The sequence below is a fragment of the Delphinapterus leucas genome, unplaced genomic scaffold, assembly GCF_059928025.1.
Source record: "Delphinapterus leucas isolate spDelLeu-1000000601 "Yukka" unplaced genomic scaffold, BTC_Dleu_Yukka2 spDelLeu_asBTCV2_sq25, whole genome shotgun sequence".
NCBI classification, from domain to species: Eukaryota; Metazoa; Chordata; class Mammalia; order Artiodactyla; family Monodontidae; genus Delphinapterus; species Delphinapterus leucas.
The window spans coordinates 9,630,123-9,648,303 of record NW_028322234.1 but is presented as its reverse complement, the minus strand read 5'-3'; the positions used below and the strand labels follow the sequence as shown (position 1 = coordinate 9,648,303).

At 51.2% G+C, this 18,181-nt stretch overlaps 1 protein-coding gene across 5 annotated transcripts in view; it reads right to left on the bottom strand.

Moving 5' to 3' along the window:
• The window catches only part of NFIX (nuclear factor I X), a 98,216-nt gene that overhangs the window by 65,127 nt on the left and 14,908 nt on the right, over nt 1-18,181 (bottom strand). For 4 of the 5 annotated variants that reach the window (XM_022558805.3, XM_089905379.1, XM_022558810.3 and 1 more), the window contains exon 2: nt 4,607-5,138. In XM_022558805.3, the coding sequence (XP_022414513.1) occupies nt 4,607-5,138 (532 nt within the window). Of the gene's footprint in view, nt 1-4,606; nt 5,139-6,135; nt 6,220-18,181 lie in introns of those variants that run through there. The other variant, XM_022558807.2, reaches the window with a different exon arrangement.

Sequence of the window (18,181 nt, the reverse complement as noted above, 5' to 3'; positions counted from 1 at the left end):
TGGTATATCTTGCTAATTTTAGGAATCTGGTAACTAGGCCCTGCAGTCTTCAACAGCCCTGGCACCAGATGGCGCTGCCTCAAAAACGCAGACCCGTGGCATTTCTGGGCCTAGAAAAAAGAGGCACCGGTGAAGTGGTACAGGGGCCTCAGGAGGAGTTAGGCCTCCGGAGACGGTGGCTGGTATGCCTGTGGCCACCCCCATGCACTCACCCAGAGCCACCAGATGGGCCAGGCATCCAGCAAAGGCTTGGGGGACCTCACTGGCATCAGCCACATCCTGGCAGGACTGACGTGGCGAAGCAATGCCTTCCACTGCTGAGGAAGGACGCAGACGTGGAGCCCTCCCTTGGACCAGAAAACCAGTGCTCACCGCAAAGCCCCAAGTCCTGAAGCAGACAGCGAAAACCATGAAGCTCTTATATTGAGAAGGGCAACCTTGCACTTGAAAAAGTTCACTTAGACAGATCCTGAGGTGCTAATCCATTTCCTGCGACAGGTGAAGGCCCAGCTATCCCCGGACCTGGAGGTGAGGAGGGAGGCGGAATCTCCTTTCAGAGCGGCACACTGAAGAACGCAGGGGAACACAGCCTGCAGAGTCCAAACAGGGAAACCCTACCGGATAAACCACCAGGTTCCTTCCACAACAACAACCCAGAAACTGCCAGGAAAGAAACCAAGATGAAAGAGGAGAAGGAGGACCACCTAGAGATTATAAGACTTCAAAGATGGAGCAACCCACTGCAATGCATGGACCCGAGTGGGATCCTGATCGAGACAAACAAAATTAGGAGATAATTAGGGAAATGTGAACACTGACCAGCTATCCGACCATACTAAAGAAATCGTTTTACGTGTGACAGTGATATTGCGGTTACGTTTTTCAAGAGTCCTTATCTTTAGAGACATGTACAGAAATATTTACAAATGAAAAGCTATGATGCCTGGGTTTTCTCCTAAACAGCCCAGTGTAAAGCTGGGCAGCAGGGGGCTGTGGATGAATTGAGACTGGCCATAAGTCGGCCCTGGTGATGGGGGTTCCTTCTATGTGTAAATTTCTCTGGAATGAAAAAGCGGAGATAAAGAAAAGAATACCTGGACTTCATGGACCTCCACGGTGGGCCTGTTGGAGGGATCTGATGGGGAGAAGCTGACATTTCCATCCAGTAGAGCATTTTATTACTTTCAGATTGTTTTTCTTTCCTAGGACCGAGGCCTAGGTTAAGGAAGGTCTGAAGATGCCAGTTTACCTTCGGACCCCCGCAGAAGCACTGGAGATAGTCTAGTTGTGCTTCCAGACCAGTTCAGCCATCCTTCCTCACACAAGCATCCTTCCTCCTGGCCCCAGGCTCCCCTGTCTCCAGCCACTGCCCTGGGACACCCCCTTTGGATGGAAGGACATCGGCAGGAATGTACTACCTCCTCCCCATGGCAGTGCTCTCTGACCCTGCTCTGCCTCAACATCCCCTCCTAAATGGAACAGACACATAGCGACATTCCTTCCCAGCAGGAAGGCCACCCTCATGAAGGGTGCAAAACACTCTGGGTGGCCTTTTAGGACCGCGTATTCTGGGAGTGGAGCTCCTGACGTCACACACACACACACACACACACACACACGTCCTTTAGTCCCTCTCAACCATGCCACCTCCTAAAGCTTCATGTGGGACAAAAAAAAGCACCAAGGGCCATGGATGACAGATGACAATGGTGCCTGGAGGCGAAGCCATGCCCCCATGCTTACCATCATGTCAAGTTTGCTTGTCATCAAACCTGGCACCACCAGCTCAGCCCAGATCAGGTTCTTCAGCCCAGTTTGAAAGGAAGGAAAGCATTTCTTTTAGAATCCGACCTACCTCTTGTCTGAGCCCTTGCCAGCCCAGCCCCCAACCCCAGTTTATACTGGAAGGAAGGAACAAGTGGCACCCTACTGAGTATGTCTTTGCGTGGACATGGAGAAGGAACGTCGTGCTATTGGACTGACACTGTTTGGGGGCTCAGCCAGGAGAAGACATTTTCTAGCAAACTGGAGTGGCTTAGAGAGAAAGCCATGCCCACTCCATGCCATCTCGAGGCCACTTACCCAAGGGCCACTGGTAGCCCATGCCTCACCAACTCACCCCCACTCCTTCAGTAAGGCACCCCTGAATTAAAGCAATTTCAGCAACAAAAATCCTACCTTCACTGAAACTATCTGGAGTCCAGGGACTTGAATTATAGACAAATTATAAGAAAACATCCTCAGTTCTCCACTCAGCTTTTGTCAAGGAACTCGGCCTCAGCTGGGACAGAGGTGGCCATGGCTGCATGCAATGGGGCATGAATTTACTCATATTCCTGGGCAAATCATCTCATTATGGCTGGGGGGCAAGTGGGGGCGCCTCCCTTCTCCTGACACCTGCCTGGTCAGTCCAGGACCCAGGTGGCTGGTCAGGAAATGGTCTCCATCACACATACTTCATCCTACCTCAGCTCCACGCTGGCAGCAGTCAAAACTTTGGCCTAAAATAAGAGAAGCCAGGGAAACAGCTCAGCTACAGGGATCCAGCTACAGAGCAAGGTAGGGGGAAGCCGGCTCAAAAGGAAGATGAGTATTAATTTCATCTTAGAGGCCCTAGTGCCAAAATCGGAAGGTGCGGAATCCCCTCTCGGAGGAGCTATCTGACAGACACAAGCTCAAGGGTCCAAGTCTGCCCCAAGCCACTTCCAATACCACCAGACACACACCCTCCCCACTCTGATTTGCCGAGTAGACAGAGAATCAGGGAACAACTTTTAATTTTTTCTTTGGTCTCTTTTCCAGAAAGAAAAAGGATGAACGAGGAAGAGGACTGGCAGTTGGTCATTCTTCGTGAGCGGGCCATGACAGTCACACAGGGCCAGGTACAGGCCTAGAAAGATCCATGGAGGGAGGGACAACAGGAGTTGGGGGGGTTATCCACTGACTCCAACCAACTACCAAAGCCACCTCTCAGAATGAGAGAATGAGCTAGAAGAGAGGCCTCAAATACCACCTTTTCCTCCCCAGAGTTCTCCAACACATAAACTCTCAGTGCTAATCCCAGTCGAGGTTCCACTGCTGATGCAATGCTGAAAGTGCCCCAAAATTTCCTTTCTGGATTAAGTCATACCTCTCCTCCCAACATCCCAAACAGGCAAGGGGGTAACCACAGCAGAAAAGTGAGTTGCTTTTCTTTTTTGTGAATGAACAGGAAGGAAGATACACACACACACACACACACACACACACACACATATTTGCGGGAAAGAACATTCACTAGAGTTGAAGTTAAGCCACATTCTCTTACATTCGCATGAAGAGAGAAAGAAAGGGGAAAAAAGGGGGGGAAATACTGGAATGGTGGAAAGGAAAAAAAAAAAACACAGAGAGAGAAAGGTTTGGTAGCCCTCTCATTACAAGTTGGTTGGGCATAATGTAAACACACTTCTGCCTTGCTTAATCACAGAGTGCCGCCCGTTTAGGTTTCAAAGGCGGCAGTAAATTGGGCGTAGCTGAGTGGAGGCTAAAAATTAACCAGCCATCTCTGTTTCAATTTGTAAGAAAACAAAAGCGGAAAGAAATTATAAAAAGGGAAAGGGTAGGGGGGAAAAAAAAAAGGAACAGAGAAGGAGAACTGAACCACACAACCCAAAATGCAGGGTGAAATTGGAAAAGCAAAGAGGAGAGCTGGAACTACTTGGAACACAAAAGGAAAAGGAGATTTTACAGAGTTTTGATTGCTTGTTTGTTTCTTTAAGACCTTCCACAGCAATGCCCACTCCCTGGCATGCCTATGCTGGGGAGAGTCTCTCTGCCCCCCAGCAGAGGTATGGGGGCTGCGGGCATCCATCCGGGGGTCTCGCCACTTCAGCTGAAAAGCAAAGGGGAAGGGACAGTGAAGGGCAAGAGCGCGAGGAATCTCGTGCTCATTTTCACTCTCTGTGAAATTGAATGACTTTTCTCCTCTCCGTCAGCCAAATCCCAGGCGAAACAGCTCCCGCCTGGGCATCTGGGCCTCAGAAGCTGCCCGCCTCTGCCTTCTTTCCTCTTTTCTATTCATTCTGTCTCATATCCGGGGGTTTTACACGCCCCTCTCTCCACCGAACTGCTGCCCACCCTGCTTGTGCCAAATCTGGCGTTTCCCCAGGACTTGAGGGGACGCTGCAGGAAAACCAGTACCTGCCCCCCAATACTTCTTCTGACTCATTTTAAATGAGAGCAAGGAGGGATTTTTTTTTTTTTTTTTTTTTTTTTTGGTGGTAGTGGTGTTCATCACAAACTCTCACCATCCTGGATAATTCTGGGGCATCCTGGCCCCAGTCCTAGGACCTGCAGCGTCTTTTGGGTAAGATGAGTCCTCCAAAGACGGAGGGGCACGACAATCAGTAACACACGGCAAATGAGCAAAGGAGGAAGAATGGAGAGAGTGGAGGGAAACAGAAGGGAAAAGGGAACATCAAACGTGCTTCAGGCCTCAGCAGGACGGACGCACCAGTTAGGCCCATCGCGTCTATGCATGTATCGTTTGGAAAGAAGAATCAACAGAACAAATGCCAGCCAGTAAAATAAAATGGGGTGGGCAAAAGGGGGATTGAGAGCAACCTACCCGGAGTGTGGACAAAGTAAGCCAGATAAAGATCCAGTTCTTTGATTGTGACTCCAATGTGATGTGGCTGCACGCACAGGCCGGGGTTCGAGCACTGGGGCGACTTGTAGAGCCGCTCCCCGTCAGTACTTTCCAGGGGGATCCCCTTAAACAAAATCACCATGACCAGGTCCAGCCGCCACACCTTGTCGGCCTGGCGAAGGCAGTCAATCCGCCGGATCTTGCCCTTCTGGTCGGGGTTGGAGAGCACACAGCAGGGGGGCTTCTTGCCCGTGATGGTCAGCACAAAGTCCTCTCGGAACTCGGGCCGGATGTCTTTGCGCAGCTTGGCCAGCAGCCGGGATGCCCACTTCTGCTTGATCTCGGGCTTCTCGCCCAGCAGCTCGTCCTTCACCGCCCGCTCCTCGTCCTTCGACATCCGCTTCTCGTGCTTCTTGAAGTACTTGCGCTTCCGCGCCTGCAGGTTGAACCAGGTGTAGGAGAAGGCGCGGACGTGAGGCAGCAGCGCCTCGATGAACGGGTGGAACTCATCCTGCAGGCGGCAAGCCGGGAGCATGCGGGGCGAGGGAAGACAGGAGGAGGGGAAGACGGGGTGAGGGGGAAAGAGAAAAGGAGAAAAGAAGCGTTAGAAGGGGGGCACAAGAAAAATCGCCTTCTCCTCCGCCCCCCGCACAATTTTCTCTTGCGATTGTTCTAGGAAAGTGTGGTCTGGAGCTGCCACCAGCCTAGCCAGCCGCTTGCTCCCATCTCAGCCTCAGCAGCCAGACAGAGACACCCAGAGCCTGAGCACACACCTATTCTCTCTCTCTCTCTCTCTCTCTCTCTCTCTCACACACACGCGCGCACAGACAACGTTGCCGTCCACACACACACGCTGCTGGTATCCCCGCCAGGCTCTGTCGCGCCCATGACATCTCCATGTTCTATCGCAGCCTCGAACTCGTCTCAGCTCGCCCCAGCACAGTGTCCAGTCTGCACAAATGCCCGTGGACGCACACGCAGGGCATGCAGGGGCCACCTCACGCCCGGACACCGGTAGGTTTTTGGCCACCCCCAAGAAGAGAGAATATGACATCCAAGAGCCAGCGAGCGAGGAAACGGCTTTGGCTTCCCCCTCCCCAGGCTGTTTTCATTCTCTTTTCTCCTGCTCCGATTGGAACATCCACCCCAGCATTTTAAAAATCAGATCTAAACCCTAAATATGTGATTTCAGCTTTGTTATCAACACCAGTACTAATGTTAATCTCAGTAATAAGGAAAAAAACGCTCCTTGTTAACACAAATAAGGTGGTGGTATCAATCAACCACATTAGGGTTAAAAGCTACATGGGGCATCCTGCGCCCCATCCCCACTGACCCCTTCACCCTCCTTCCCACTCAGTCAGGTGACAGAGGGCCGGGCTCTCGGTTTTTGTTTTTTTTTCTTTCTTCTTCTTTTTTTTTTTTTTTTGCTTGTTTGCTTGTTTGAAGTTTAAATAATAATTGATTTCTGTTTACAAAAATAAAACTGGAAAAAATTAAATAATTACCATTGATCTGAAGCACCCGGCAAAGCCCAACGCCCGATTCTGAGCTTCTGGACTCAACAGAGTTGTGAGTTGGGGGCGGGTGGGGGGAGGGGGGAGGGGGAGGAGCAGGGGAGGAAGGTAAATGTTTTAAAGGGGGTTATTATTGGTGTTCTGGGGAATAGGGGCCGGGCTTGGGTGGATTCTCAAACCCTTCCCCCTCCTCCCCCCCACCCATGCTCCACTGCACAGAAGGGGGAAATTAATATTTTTTTTAAAGGAGCAAAAAGAAAGAAAGGTCAGGGATAGCAAGCAGAGAGAGGGAGCGAGTTGGTTACCACACACGCCAGGTAAACAAAAGCCAACAAAAAAAATTTTTTTCAGTTTCACCCCCTGTGCATCACCTTCCAGTTAAAAATAAATAAATAAATAAAATAAAAATATGCAAAATTTAAAAGTCAAAACCTACCTCCCACCCGCCCCCCCAACACACAACACGCCCTACCCCACCCCTGTGCAAAACAAAAACAAAAACAAAAACCAGGAGGGGGAAAAGCGGCAGCTGAAGAAAAAGGCTTTCGGCTTTGGCAGCGGCACAGGGGTATAAACTTCGAGCTGCCTCCCTCCGCCTCTGAGCCTGATCGCAGGCAAAGGGGGAGCTCGCAGATTCCCGGGGAAGAGGACGAGTTCGGACCGGCTGCAGATCGTCGCTGGCAGAAGCGTGCAAAAGAGGGAGGGAGCAAGGGAGGGAGGGAGGGAAGGAGAGAGAGAGAGAGAGAGGGAGAGAGAGAGAGAGGACGTGGATGGGATGGGGCTGTGTGTGTGTGTGTTGTGTGTGTGTGTTTGTGTGTGTATGTATGTGCGCTGGTTGGGTTTTGGATTTTTTTTTTTTTTTTTTGCTTCTTTTCTCTCTCTCAAACTCCCTCTCTCTCTCCCCTTTCATGCTCAATCCCCATCCATTTGCTTGTGCCAAAGCCAGTAAAAAAAAAGGGGGGGAGGAAGGGGGGAGGGAGAGAGAGAAGGATCCACCTATTTGGCAATGAGACATCCTCGAGCAGCCAATGGCTGCGTCCAAGGGGAGGAGGGAACCGGGCAAGCCGAGAGGGTGGGGAGAGCCCCCGGCAGTTGGAGACCAAAAACAATTTGCCCAATCGACAAGTTCACGTCTAATGAACAAGCAAAGTCCAGCAGTTATGAATTTTTCATTCCAGGCTCCCACTCGGGTCCATTTGGCAGCGGCCACCCAGCAAATCTGAAGGGGGTGAGGGGGACTGGGGCTGAGGAAGACACAGAATTTTTTTTTTAAGCCAGAAAAATAAATAAATAAAGGCCTGACTCCGGGCAGGCTGTCGGGCGGGAGGGAGCCCCAGAAGGCCTTGGGGAAAGCAGCTGCGCCTTCTTCTCTGTGTTTTGGTTTCAGTCTCTTTCTCTAAGGCCCGCACACTCTTTTTCTGGTTCTATTTCTTTTTTTGTTTATGGGACGCACAGGGGCGAGTGGAAGTTTTCCTCCCTGGCCATACACACAAGCCTGCCTGCCGTGCTATGAATAGAAAGAGAAGAAGAAAGAGAGCTCGGAAAGTGTCGATGCCAGCAGCACTTCCAGGGCAGGGACCTGGCGCCCAGGGTGTAGCCACCCTTTCCCCCGGTCTGGCTGCTGCTCACAGGAGCACTCCCAGACAGACGAAGGAGGCAGGCCCCCCCAGCACCTCACAGCCTCCCTCTCCCCAGCCCCCAGCGAGCTCAGTGCCTCCCTCGGCGGCGGCCCACACCCAGCCACGCACGCTCCATTAGCAGTGAAGAGGGATGCCAACGCAATGCAGCTCTGCTCGAGAAACTGCAACAGTTTATTAAAATAGCCTCCTGTCACAGCACTCCACTGACAAGCACTACACGCAGCCACAAACACAACAGCCAACCCCGGGAGGAAGTGACAAAGGCACGGAGACGGACACTACTTCCAAACACAGGGTCCTGCCTGTGCACGACCGCCGCCACCGCCACCACCACCACCACCTCCTCCTGAACTCTTGATTCTTTGCTTTCTCCAGCTCTGCCCTCTCCACTTGGTCTGTGTTTAGTGTTTCTTGGTTGGAGGAGAGGGAACACTCACCTACCTGTGCCCCGTTCAATTCAGACTAAAGGGCCCAAACCATATGGAGGAAGGTGCAAGAGCGTGAAATAAGAACCCTAAAAGGAAAGGAAGAGAGCTAATAAAGGAAACAAGAAAGCAGGAAAGAGCTCTATCAGGAAACGTGAGACAACCTTGGGGAAACCGAGTCACCAGGAAGAGCTCCCCAGGGGAACCCCTGCTCTGGACCTTCCACCCAGACAGGAAAGGTGAACATGGGGGGAGAGAAGCCAGGAGTGTGGAAGCCTCCACCGGGTCCTCTCCGGTAGGGGCCCTTGAGCAGCCATGCTTTAGGCCTTTGAGAAGCAGTAAGGAGGGGACAGTTATTAAAGAAATGGAAGAGCAGAGGAGGACATGAACACAGACAGGGAGAGACTGATCCTACTCAGAACCCAGTCCCTACAGCTGCCCTCTCCCCAGGTGAGGCTCAGCCCTCAGATGGCAACAGAAAGGTCACTGCTCACTCTCGCCCCTTTCTTCCCCATCTGAAACCCTGTGCTCGGTGGCCTTTACGCTCAGCGGAAAGGTTCGAGGAAGAGGGCCCGGGGTGTGCCCAAACAAAACATGCAGCCCTGGGCTGGCGCTGGACCCAGACAACAGGAACAGTGCCTCTCAGCACCTGGGACCCCAGTCCAGGCCCTGACTGGCCTGACTGGCCGAGAGAAACAGTTAGAGGCGAGAGAGCAAGAGGCAGGTGTCACTGCCAGACAGGCCTCTTAGGGTGGTGTTCAATAATTAACATCACGTTAATAACCAGCTTGGGTCCAATTAGTCAAGGATATTAGCTGAGTAACATAAGGTACCAAACCCTGTCTCTCTCCACCTTGAGAGAAGCAATGTTACTTTCTAAAGATGAGACGAAACAAGCAAAAAAATATAATAAAGATGAGATGGTAGAAACTAGAAGTGAGTTTATATTTGGCATGGGGGTGTGTTTTTCTGGTATTTTGATTCATACTAAATATTAGACACCAAACAGAAAACAGCCAGCGTGAGCCTCCTAGAGAATTCTAACATGTTCCATCTCACAGACCACCATGCCGGGTGCTAAACATGGGTCGATTCTGAATCCGGTGGTGCAACTGGGTAGGTGGCAAGGGAGATGGTGGATGCAAGGATCCACTTGTAAGTTAGGGAAACAGGACAAGATCCATGATTCACTCCTGGATGAAGGGAGAGGTCAAAGGTCGATGGAGTGGTGGAGAGACTGCACATAAAAGTGGCCCAGGAGGACCAATGGAGTGTCTCCATGGAGCCGCAGGGACCCACTGCACCCCCTCAATTCTCCCTTAACAGGAAGAGCAACAGGCACTTCCCAGGGGAGGAACAGGGAAGGAGAACAATCATCAATTGTCCTTCACCTGCCAGTGGCCTGTAACCTTGAAGGTGGGCTGAGAGGATTCCCAGGCAGCACTCTCCCCTCACCCTGCTCCCACAGAGGCATCTGGCTCTCCGCGGGAAGGCCTTCCTGGGTGAGAAGCCAGGGTATTTCTAATGACTGGGTGTCTCTCCCTCCTGTGGGGCACACAGAGAAGAATCGCTCAGGTTCCAATAGAAACACTTGGCGAACCCGACCCCTACAGCCCCCTCCTCCTGAATGCCACTGATGGCGGCTTTCGGTCCTGGACACGCCCCTCAGAAACCCCAGACAAAAGGGGACTGTCCCCCTTTTGTTAAGAGAGTAGAGGCTCCTGTTGGAAGATTACCTGTCCCAGTCTCGGTCTTGGCTAGGAACTCAGATACTCTGCACCCTGCACCCCGATCAGAGCCAAGGCAAAAAAAAAAAAACCTCTGAGGATTCAAGGCTTCTCCAGGGCTGAGCCACCTGAAAATGTAAGGGCTCAGGGGATGGAGGGAGCAAGGGGACAGGCAAGCCTTGGAGGAGAAGGAGAGGGGAGGGGAGAAAGGGAAAGAGAGAAAAAAAGGAGGGGTAAGGAAGCCAGTGATGCTGGTGACAGTAGCGAGCAAAAAAGAAAATTAAAGACAACAAAGAGGAAAAATTAAAGAAAAGCAGGGAAAAGGTATTTTCCCTCATTTAACAGAAAAATCCCAGAAGCCAGAGATTCGACTTTTAAAATTCACATGGGCTTGTAGTTTGTGGAGAGGAATTTTTCTGCCTTTGTGAGAGAAAGACCCCTCTCATTACTGTCATGTATATAGAATTTGATTTTTTTTTTAAACAACAACAGTTTTCACTGAAACATTTCTGAAATACCCATGCTGGTTTCAGCCATCACTAGGAAAAATGTGCCTCCAAAAGAAAAAGAATGAGCAGGCCGTAGGAAGAGGAGGAATAGGGGGAGGGGGAAAGAAAGAGAGAAGGAAGCCCAATCCTGAGAGAGCAAGACAAGCTGGGCCCAAAACTGCAAAGAGAGAGAAGGACAGAGATGGAGGGAAAGAAGACGCAGCTGAAAAGGGAAAATGAGCAAGGAGAAAAGATAAGGACTCTAGGACAGGGGGAAGAAGAAGAAGAATGAGAAAGAGAAGCAGAAGGGGAAGAAAAGAAAAGAAAGAAAAACTAGCTAAAGTGACTGCTTCTAGCTTGAGAAAGTTAAATGTGTCGTTTTCCAAAAATCCACAAAAGAAATGAGGCCTTCTGGATTATTTAAGGGAAAACAGGGAAATGTGTACAGAATCTCACTCATATACACAGTATTCAAAAATATTCAAGGAAACAAAATAATTTTCCCAGCCTGAGACGGGTTTTGCAACTGGCCTATACCTGCCAATAGTAAAACATCTAGAAGCACAAGAAGTTATATCTTTAAAAACAGGGCCACTATTTGGAGGTCACTTTATCTTTAAAAAAAAAAAAATCCTATTTGTCCACATCCTGCTTGCTTTAAGGCTCAGATTTATTCTTTCAGACCCTGGACACATGCTAGTTTTATATATGTCCGTGTTAATTTGGATAACTGTACACAGTGCAAATAACTGACAAAAACCTACATAGGAATTACCAGATATATCAGGATCCATTTTACTACTGCATATCTGCAGCCTGGGTGAAAAAAGATGCAGGAAATTTTAAAAGGCCACAAATAGAGCCCTGATTAGCCTGTCCAATTCCCGGGATTTTATAATTCAGCGTTGGCCTGAACCGAAAAGAAGCCAACTTCGTACCCCTGAGATCTTCCATCTTGTCCCACAGAAGAAGGGATACAAGAAAGCAGTGGCCCGACTCCCGGACAGAAATGGAAAGAGAACCCGTAGGCAGCAAAAGGAAGGGGCCGGCTGCTTATCTGAGAGGTGGGTGGGGCCTCCCCTCTCTGGGGGGGGTGCGGGCAGGCAGGAAGGGGCTCTGCAGCCACAGTAAAATCATCCAAGAGTCTGGAACCGCCAAGCATGGAAACCAGAATATGCACATTGCGAGGAGGCTCGGAGAATTTGGACAAAGCGGGTTTTTGGCTGACTTGGGCCTGTTTTTCTCTGCCCAGGAATGGCGGACCGGACGGGGGTTTTCTAGCATCCTCAGCTTGCTGAATGGATTTGCCCTGCACCCCTTGCTGGGTCTAGGATGAGGCCTGCCTCAGAACCAGGCTGCACACTCCTATAAACCAACACCCACCCCCTTCCCTTCCTTTTCTCCTCCTGACTACAAACCGGGAGCGGTGGCCTGGGATCGGGCCAACAGGCAGCCTCATTCTGGCTCCAAACACTACCCTGCTCCAGGCACATCTCCCCTCTCCCTCCTGGCACTGAATAAAATCGGGCAGGAATAGAGGTATTGGGGGAAGACGATCTATTCTCTCTAGTGCAACTGGAAATTGTTTACTTTCATCCTCTACAGAGTAGGGGAAACAAAACCCTAGTCTTTAATTCACTATTTTGCTTGAAACTTTCTTGTGTCACCAAATCGAAGTAAAAGCCGGGAAAGTCAGAGCCCGGTCGTCCATTCAGGGAGCTCTGTGAGGATGGGACCCTCCGAAGGTCAGAACGAACCAACGCACAGGATAGATGACAGCCAAGGGCTTCAAGGGGCAAGGGCAGTGCGAAGCCTGAGCCTCACCCACCAGGTCGGTCTGGGAAGTGTCACTCCATGGTGGTCAAGGGTCCGGGAAGAAGGAAGAACCCCACAAGCCAACTTCACAACTTTCTCTAAAGAAAAACTGACAAAACGCATGGTAAGGGGAGACTAGCAGGTGAAGATGAGGTCTGTGCCCAGCGCATTGAGAAAATATCTGGAGGGCAAGAGAGGAGGCCAGAGCAAACAACAAAATGTTGAAAACTCTCGCCCAAGGCCCGGCTGCCAACTACTGACCCCAGAAAATGCTTGGGGATCCTCCAGGGAAGATGGTCCTCTCCCCTCTCCCCACCACTCGCCCTGCACTTTGGAGACAATTCCTGTGGCCTTCCCAAGTCCTTTTCATGAGCTCCAAGAGTTCCGTCAGGATGTTTTGACACCCCCTTGCTTTGCCAGGTCTATTCCCCCTGCCACAGGAGAGAAGGGCCAGGGCAAGAGGAGAGTTTCTCTGAGCTCCGGGTGCCCTCTGCCTGGTCTGCACTCCCCTAGACCCAGAGAGAACCTCTTTCTTGCAGTTGCTGTGGCAACAGGCAGTGCCCAGAGCCTGGGGCAGAGAGCCGGTGGCCAGGATGGGAAGAGCCCGAGGTTTTCACTGCTCGAGGGCTCAGGGGAGCTGGATGGGCCCTGTCCAAGCAAGCGGCTTCCCCCAAATGTACAGTTTTAGGAGTTGGAAGGAAGACATTTTTCAATCCCTCAAAATGCATTGTTCTCCCCAACTATTTTATTATCAGGATCATTGCCAAGGAAACCCGAGAATCCTTATTCCCCCGGTGTCTAGCCCCTTCGGAGGCTGGCACCAGGGTGCCCAGAGCTTAGGACCATGCCCACCCCTCGGCCACAATCCGTCCCTCACTGGCTCCCTTTCTTTCTTACCCTCTCTCCCCCTCTGTGTCCTCCAGCTCCAACACAAACTGTTTGCATGGGAAGTCTCCCTCTATGACCCGATTCAGCACACACAAGAGAAAACTGTGGGCGACAGACCCAACGTCCTAACGAACTTGAGTTAATTAATGCTAAGGAAGAAAAGAGGCGCCCTCGCTCTGTTGAATCACGGTTCACTAGCCCTTTCAGTTTGCTGTGGGTGGAGGAAAAAAAAAAAGAGGCTTTTTGGTTCAAATATTTTTGGGGGGCGAAGGGAAAACAAAAACACCGCAGAAGGGCCGTGGAGGGCGAAGCTGTCAGTACCTGCCCAAAGGAGCAGAGGCAAGAGCGGCCAAGCGTTCTCCCTCAAGCTTCTGGCCTGAATGGTGCTGGAAAGGCCAAGAAGGGGAAAGAAAAGGAAGGGGATTATCAACTGATTGCGGGCCTGTTCAAATAAATCGCTCCAAAAAATTATACTGTCAGACTGTAAGATACATACATATACATACACATTTTTTTTAAAAGCCCAAACCCAACAATTTGATTTCGTCAGAGCCGTGAAAATGTTTTAACAGTGCAGAAAACCGAAGTACGAATGGCACAAGTACAAAAAATTTAAGTGTGCAGAAAAAAAAGAAGAGGTGGTAATGGGGAGGGGGAGAACAGCTGCAATTTTGCTTTCCAGATGTTGAGAGCAAAATGTAATTGGCATGTAACTTCTTCCTTACCAATTTCTATCCTTTGGTCCTGAGATGTTAAAATCCTACAGCTAAACCTATGTCTGCAGGTGGTTTCCAGGCACTCCGCACATGTGGAGGAAGGAAGCCTCATGGGCCACATGCCTGAGAGGTTTTTTATCAGCCCACTAATTTTTACAAGCCCTCCCACCATTCCTTAGTGGAGAGGCCTGAGCAATGCAGGCTGGAGAACTTTCTTATTTAAATAATAATAATGATGATTATTATTTTGTAACCCTCGGCCTTTACTTTTGAGGCTGTGCCTTCCTTTTTAAAAAATAAACTTTTTAACTGAAGTGTGGCACACAGAAAGAAGGCACACAGTTCTAAGTCTTCCACTCGATACATTTTCACAAAGTGAACACACCTGTGTACCTCCACCCAGATTAAGAAATAGAACATTTTCAGCGCCGCTCAAGGGGCCTTGAGTTTTTCAACTACACAGTCCTCATAATTCATATGCCTTAGAAATAGCTCCTGCCCACACCAGCAGCCTCAAATTTGAGCACCTATGTATACACGCACGTTACAGAGCCAAGTGCACTACTCATTTGACCACAAAAATTCATAGTGAAAAGAAGCCGCTTGAATCCTCACTGCTGCAGACGGGTTTCTGCGCCTCTGTCTGTCTGTCCGTCTCTCTCTGTGCTTGCCCAACTCTGATCCCATCAACAGGGCAACCAACTACGCAGCGGGGTTAGTGGACAAGCAGGGCAAGTGTGGGAGACAAACTGGGCCCACCGAGCTGAAAGCTGACTGACGGGAGTAAGCAGGCAGGGACTGGGGGGGCCCTGATATTAGGTGGTCATGAGGGAAAAGTGGCTCTGCAGAGGCAGGGGTTCCTGAAGGGTGAATGAGCACGCAACAGGACAGGCTCCCCTCGTCCCTGTCCAAAAGAGCCTTGCAGGGAGAGGAAGGGAGTAGCAGTGGCAGAAGGGGGCCTAGAGAGTGAGGGGGTCCTGGGGTGGAGCTGCCGCGGGAAGGGAGGCCCAACTCTGCTGCATCTGCCTCCCTCTTTCCCTGGCTCCAGCCCCAGCTGGCTCCCCCCTCACTTTCACTCGCACTAAATTTACTTTAAAATTTTAAAATTAAATTTTAAAAAAAGCAGGAAAGAGAAAGCACTGAAGGCAAAATACCTCCCACAATATCTTTCCAAGGGGAGAAAAAAGTTTCTGCTTATGTAAAAAAAAAAAAAAAAAAAAAGAATGCAAGGGATCGCTGAAAAATCTAAGCACCGAATAACAAGGTAAATAAAACAGGAACCCATTTAATTAAAAACACCTGAAGCAAATAAATAACTCCCATTGCAATGCAAAGCCACTGCACAGCCACTGGTGCCTGGGGCACAAGCCCCTACCCCCAATTTCTTGCCCTCTTTCCCCTTTCTTTTCTCACAGGAGCTGCGTCTTCCCCAAGCACCACCAAAGCCTCTTTTCCCTTCAAGCCCGTCCACCCCACACCTGGGGGAATGACCAGGACAGTGGCTCAGCCTCCCACCAGCCTGAAGCAAACCTCTGCAGCCCTGATGAAATGTTTCTTCTTCTGTTCCTACATCTCCCTAGGCTGTGCCCACCACTGGCCCTGGACCCTTCTCTCCTGCCCCAAATCTAGGCCCTGTGGGTAGTGGCACCATCCTGGGGCTGGATGCCAGCCCCAGCCCAAGTAGACAGCTCTCTCCCCTACCAAGGGCACGGGGCTGCCAAGGCAGGCTCTCGAGGACCGAATTTTCTCTTCCTATTGCATATGAGGCTGGGAAGAAAGAACTGTTTAGCTTAATTTAAAATATGACAAGGGATCTGAGCTCTCTGAGGCTTCGATCTTTAGAAATACTGGATTACTTGATCCTCTTTTTGGGGGGGTGGGGGGTGCAGGGTAGGCGGCGAGACTGTGCATCTGAGACCCCACACCCGCCAGCCACCGGGTTTGACTCTCCCACCAGCCGGCCGCCAGGGAAACGCGCCCTCGGCTGGCACGGGGGTACCAGAGCCCGGCTCCTTTCTTCCTTTCTTTCTTTTTTAAATCGCTCTAGCGAAAACCAGGCAGTGGGTCAGGGCCCAGAGGCAGAGGAGGGAAGAAGAGAGGGTTGTCTCTGAAAGAGGGGGGGAAAAAAGGAAAGCGAGCCTCCAACTCCGGGAGAAGAACGGCCGCCGCGGCAAGTTTCCCGGCTTGTGCCAGTTTGGGGATTTGCGAATCAAACCGGAGCGGAGGGAAGGCGATTGAGAAATAAAGCCCGCATTAAAACTAACTAGCTTTGCCTAAAAGTGCGCTTTCCACCCTTAAATAAGACAATACCGAGGGGAGAGGAGAGACGAATTATTTCTCACTCTTTAATTATTCCAATGCTTAGAATTATTAAAAAAAAAAACCGCACACATTAGCCAATGATATATTCTAACCCTCAACAAAGCTGGTATTTTTCTCTGATTACAGACTTTGCGGTGGCAAACCCGGGCTCCGACGACAGAGGCAGTGCAGAAGCGCGCTCCTAAATGAGACACAATTTTATTAAAATCATAATAATTCCTCGTATTTCTATAGCGCCTTTTCACGGGCAGAGATCCCAGGTGCCCCATGCCGGTTCTACCAGGGAACCGGCGACCAAAAGCTCAGTCGCCAAGCAGGCGAGGCTCGAGCTCCACGGACAGCCGACATGTATTTTTTCCTTTCTTTTTTTTAAAATGCCTGTTTCCATTAAACAGCCTCTGTCTCACGTTAAGGGAAAAAAAAGTACAAAAACTCCTTACAATTTTTAAAATAATTTTTTTAAAGAAGAGGGAAAAGATGACCCGAAAAATAAAGGGGGGAAAAGGGGAGCTAAGTGTGGTCTGGGAGCCTGAGGGGAGTGAATGCGACTGGGATGGGGCGCCTCCCATCCCATCGAGGGTGCCGAGCGCCGTGTCAACCGCTGCCCCGGGTCACCTCCCCAGTCGCAGCTGGAGCGGGCTGAGTCATCCGCACGTGGGAAAGGAAAAGGACCTAACACCATCAAAGCGCCCTTAAGTAATTCGGGCGATGAGAAGTCGGGTTTATGACTGGCTTCGGAGGGGCAGATCGGGAGGCCCCTGAGTGCTTTCTCTGAACGCCCGGGGGCTGCTCGAGCTCCAGGGGTAGACTGCGGGGGACGCCTTCCGGACACTAGCTTCCCTCTCCAACAGGTTAAGTCGGATCCACTCGGCGCACACGTTCTTTTTCCTCTTTTCCATCCTCTCCCCCGGCCTGCCCAGAAGTGCTGCAAAATGGCTGGAAGCAATGGGTGGAGAGGCCTTAGCGCGCCCCAAATTCAAGAAGTCAGCGCCGAGGGAAGGCGGTGTCGATCAGAGGATATCTGAGGGGGAAATTTTTTATAAAGGTTCTTAGAAGCTGCGCAACTCCCGCGGCCTGAGGGTGGAAAAGAGGGAAAGGGAAAGCGCATTTTCTAACACTTAGTCACATTTCTTCCCTGTGCTCGCTGGAGGCCAAACGCCCCCAAACCCAGCCAACCCTTGAAACAAACAAAATGCTCCCCTGGTAAATTTCCCCGCCCTTATTCACACATAAAAAAAGAGGCGACTTGGGGAGAAATGGGGAGGCTCTTCCGAGGCTAGGGGTCTGGAGGCTGAGACGCGTACGAGGGATTCTCTCCGTAAGGACGCCCCAAAGTTGCCCTCAAGATTCTGGGGCAGTTAAGCTCAAAAACTCCCTCGAGCAGCCAAAGAACAGGAATCATTAACATCGCATTCTCCCCAAAGCCCTCTCGTTATCCCCTGTCGGGTATCAAGATGGCACAGGAGGAGGGACAATGAGGAAACGGCGGCCCGGAACCCCACGTCGCGCACCTGGTGAAGGGACCGAACCCGCCTCGAGGCCAAAACGCCGCCATTTGAGCCCCTTCTGGCGCAGGCCTCTGGTGCTGCAAATGGCGAATGTCCCAGAACGCGAACCAGGCCGGCCCTCGACGCCCGCACCGGGTTACTTTTTGCGGGGTCGCGGGGAGGGGTTGGGCCACAACGGGGCCAGGGGGAGGCGCGCCTGCGCAGTGCGGGGTCCGAAAGGCCGCCACAGACCCCCTCGGGGTCTAGTTGGCATCATTCTGGTGCTTCTGGCTGCGAACGCAAACGGCCCTAGGCCTCGCCTGTCGCCGCTGCTCCTTCACACCCATTCCCGGTTTCCCCTCACCTGCCCGCGGGGGCAGTGGTCCTCACTCCTCATTCAACGCCTGGAGCCGTTCCGCCTGCCGAGCGACACAACCTTGTGCCACAGGCGCTTTCCACATCCGGGGCTTCAACGCACCACTTCCCGCCTTTTCGCCTCGGCGCACGCGCACGCCCGACTCTAAGCACT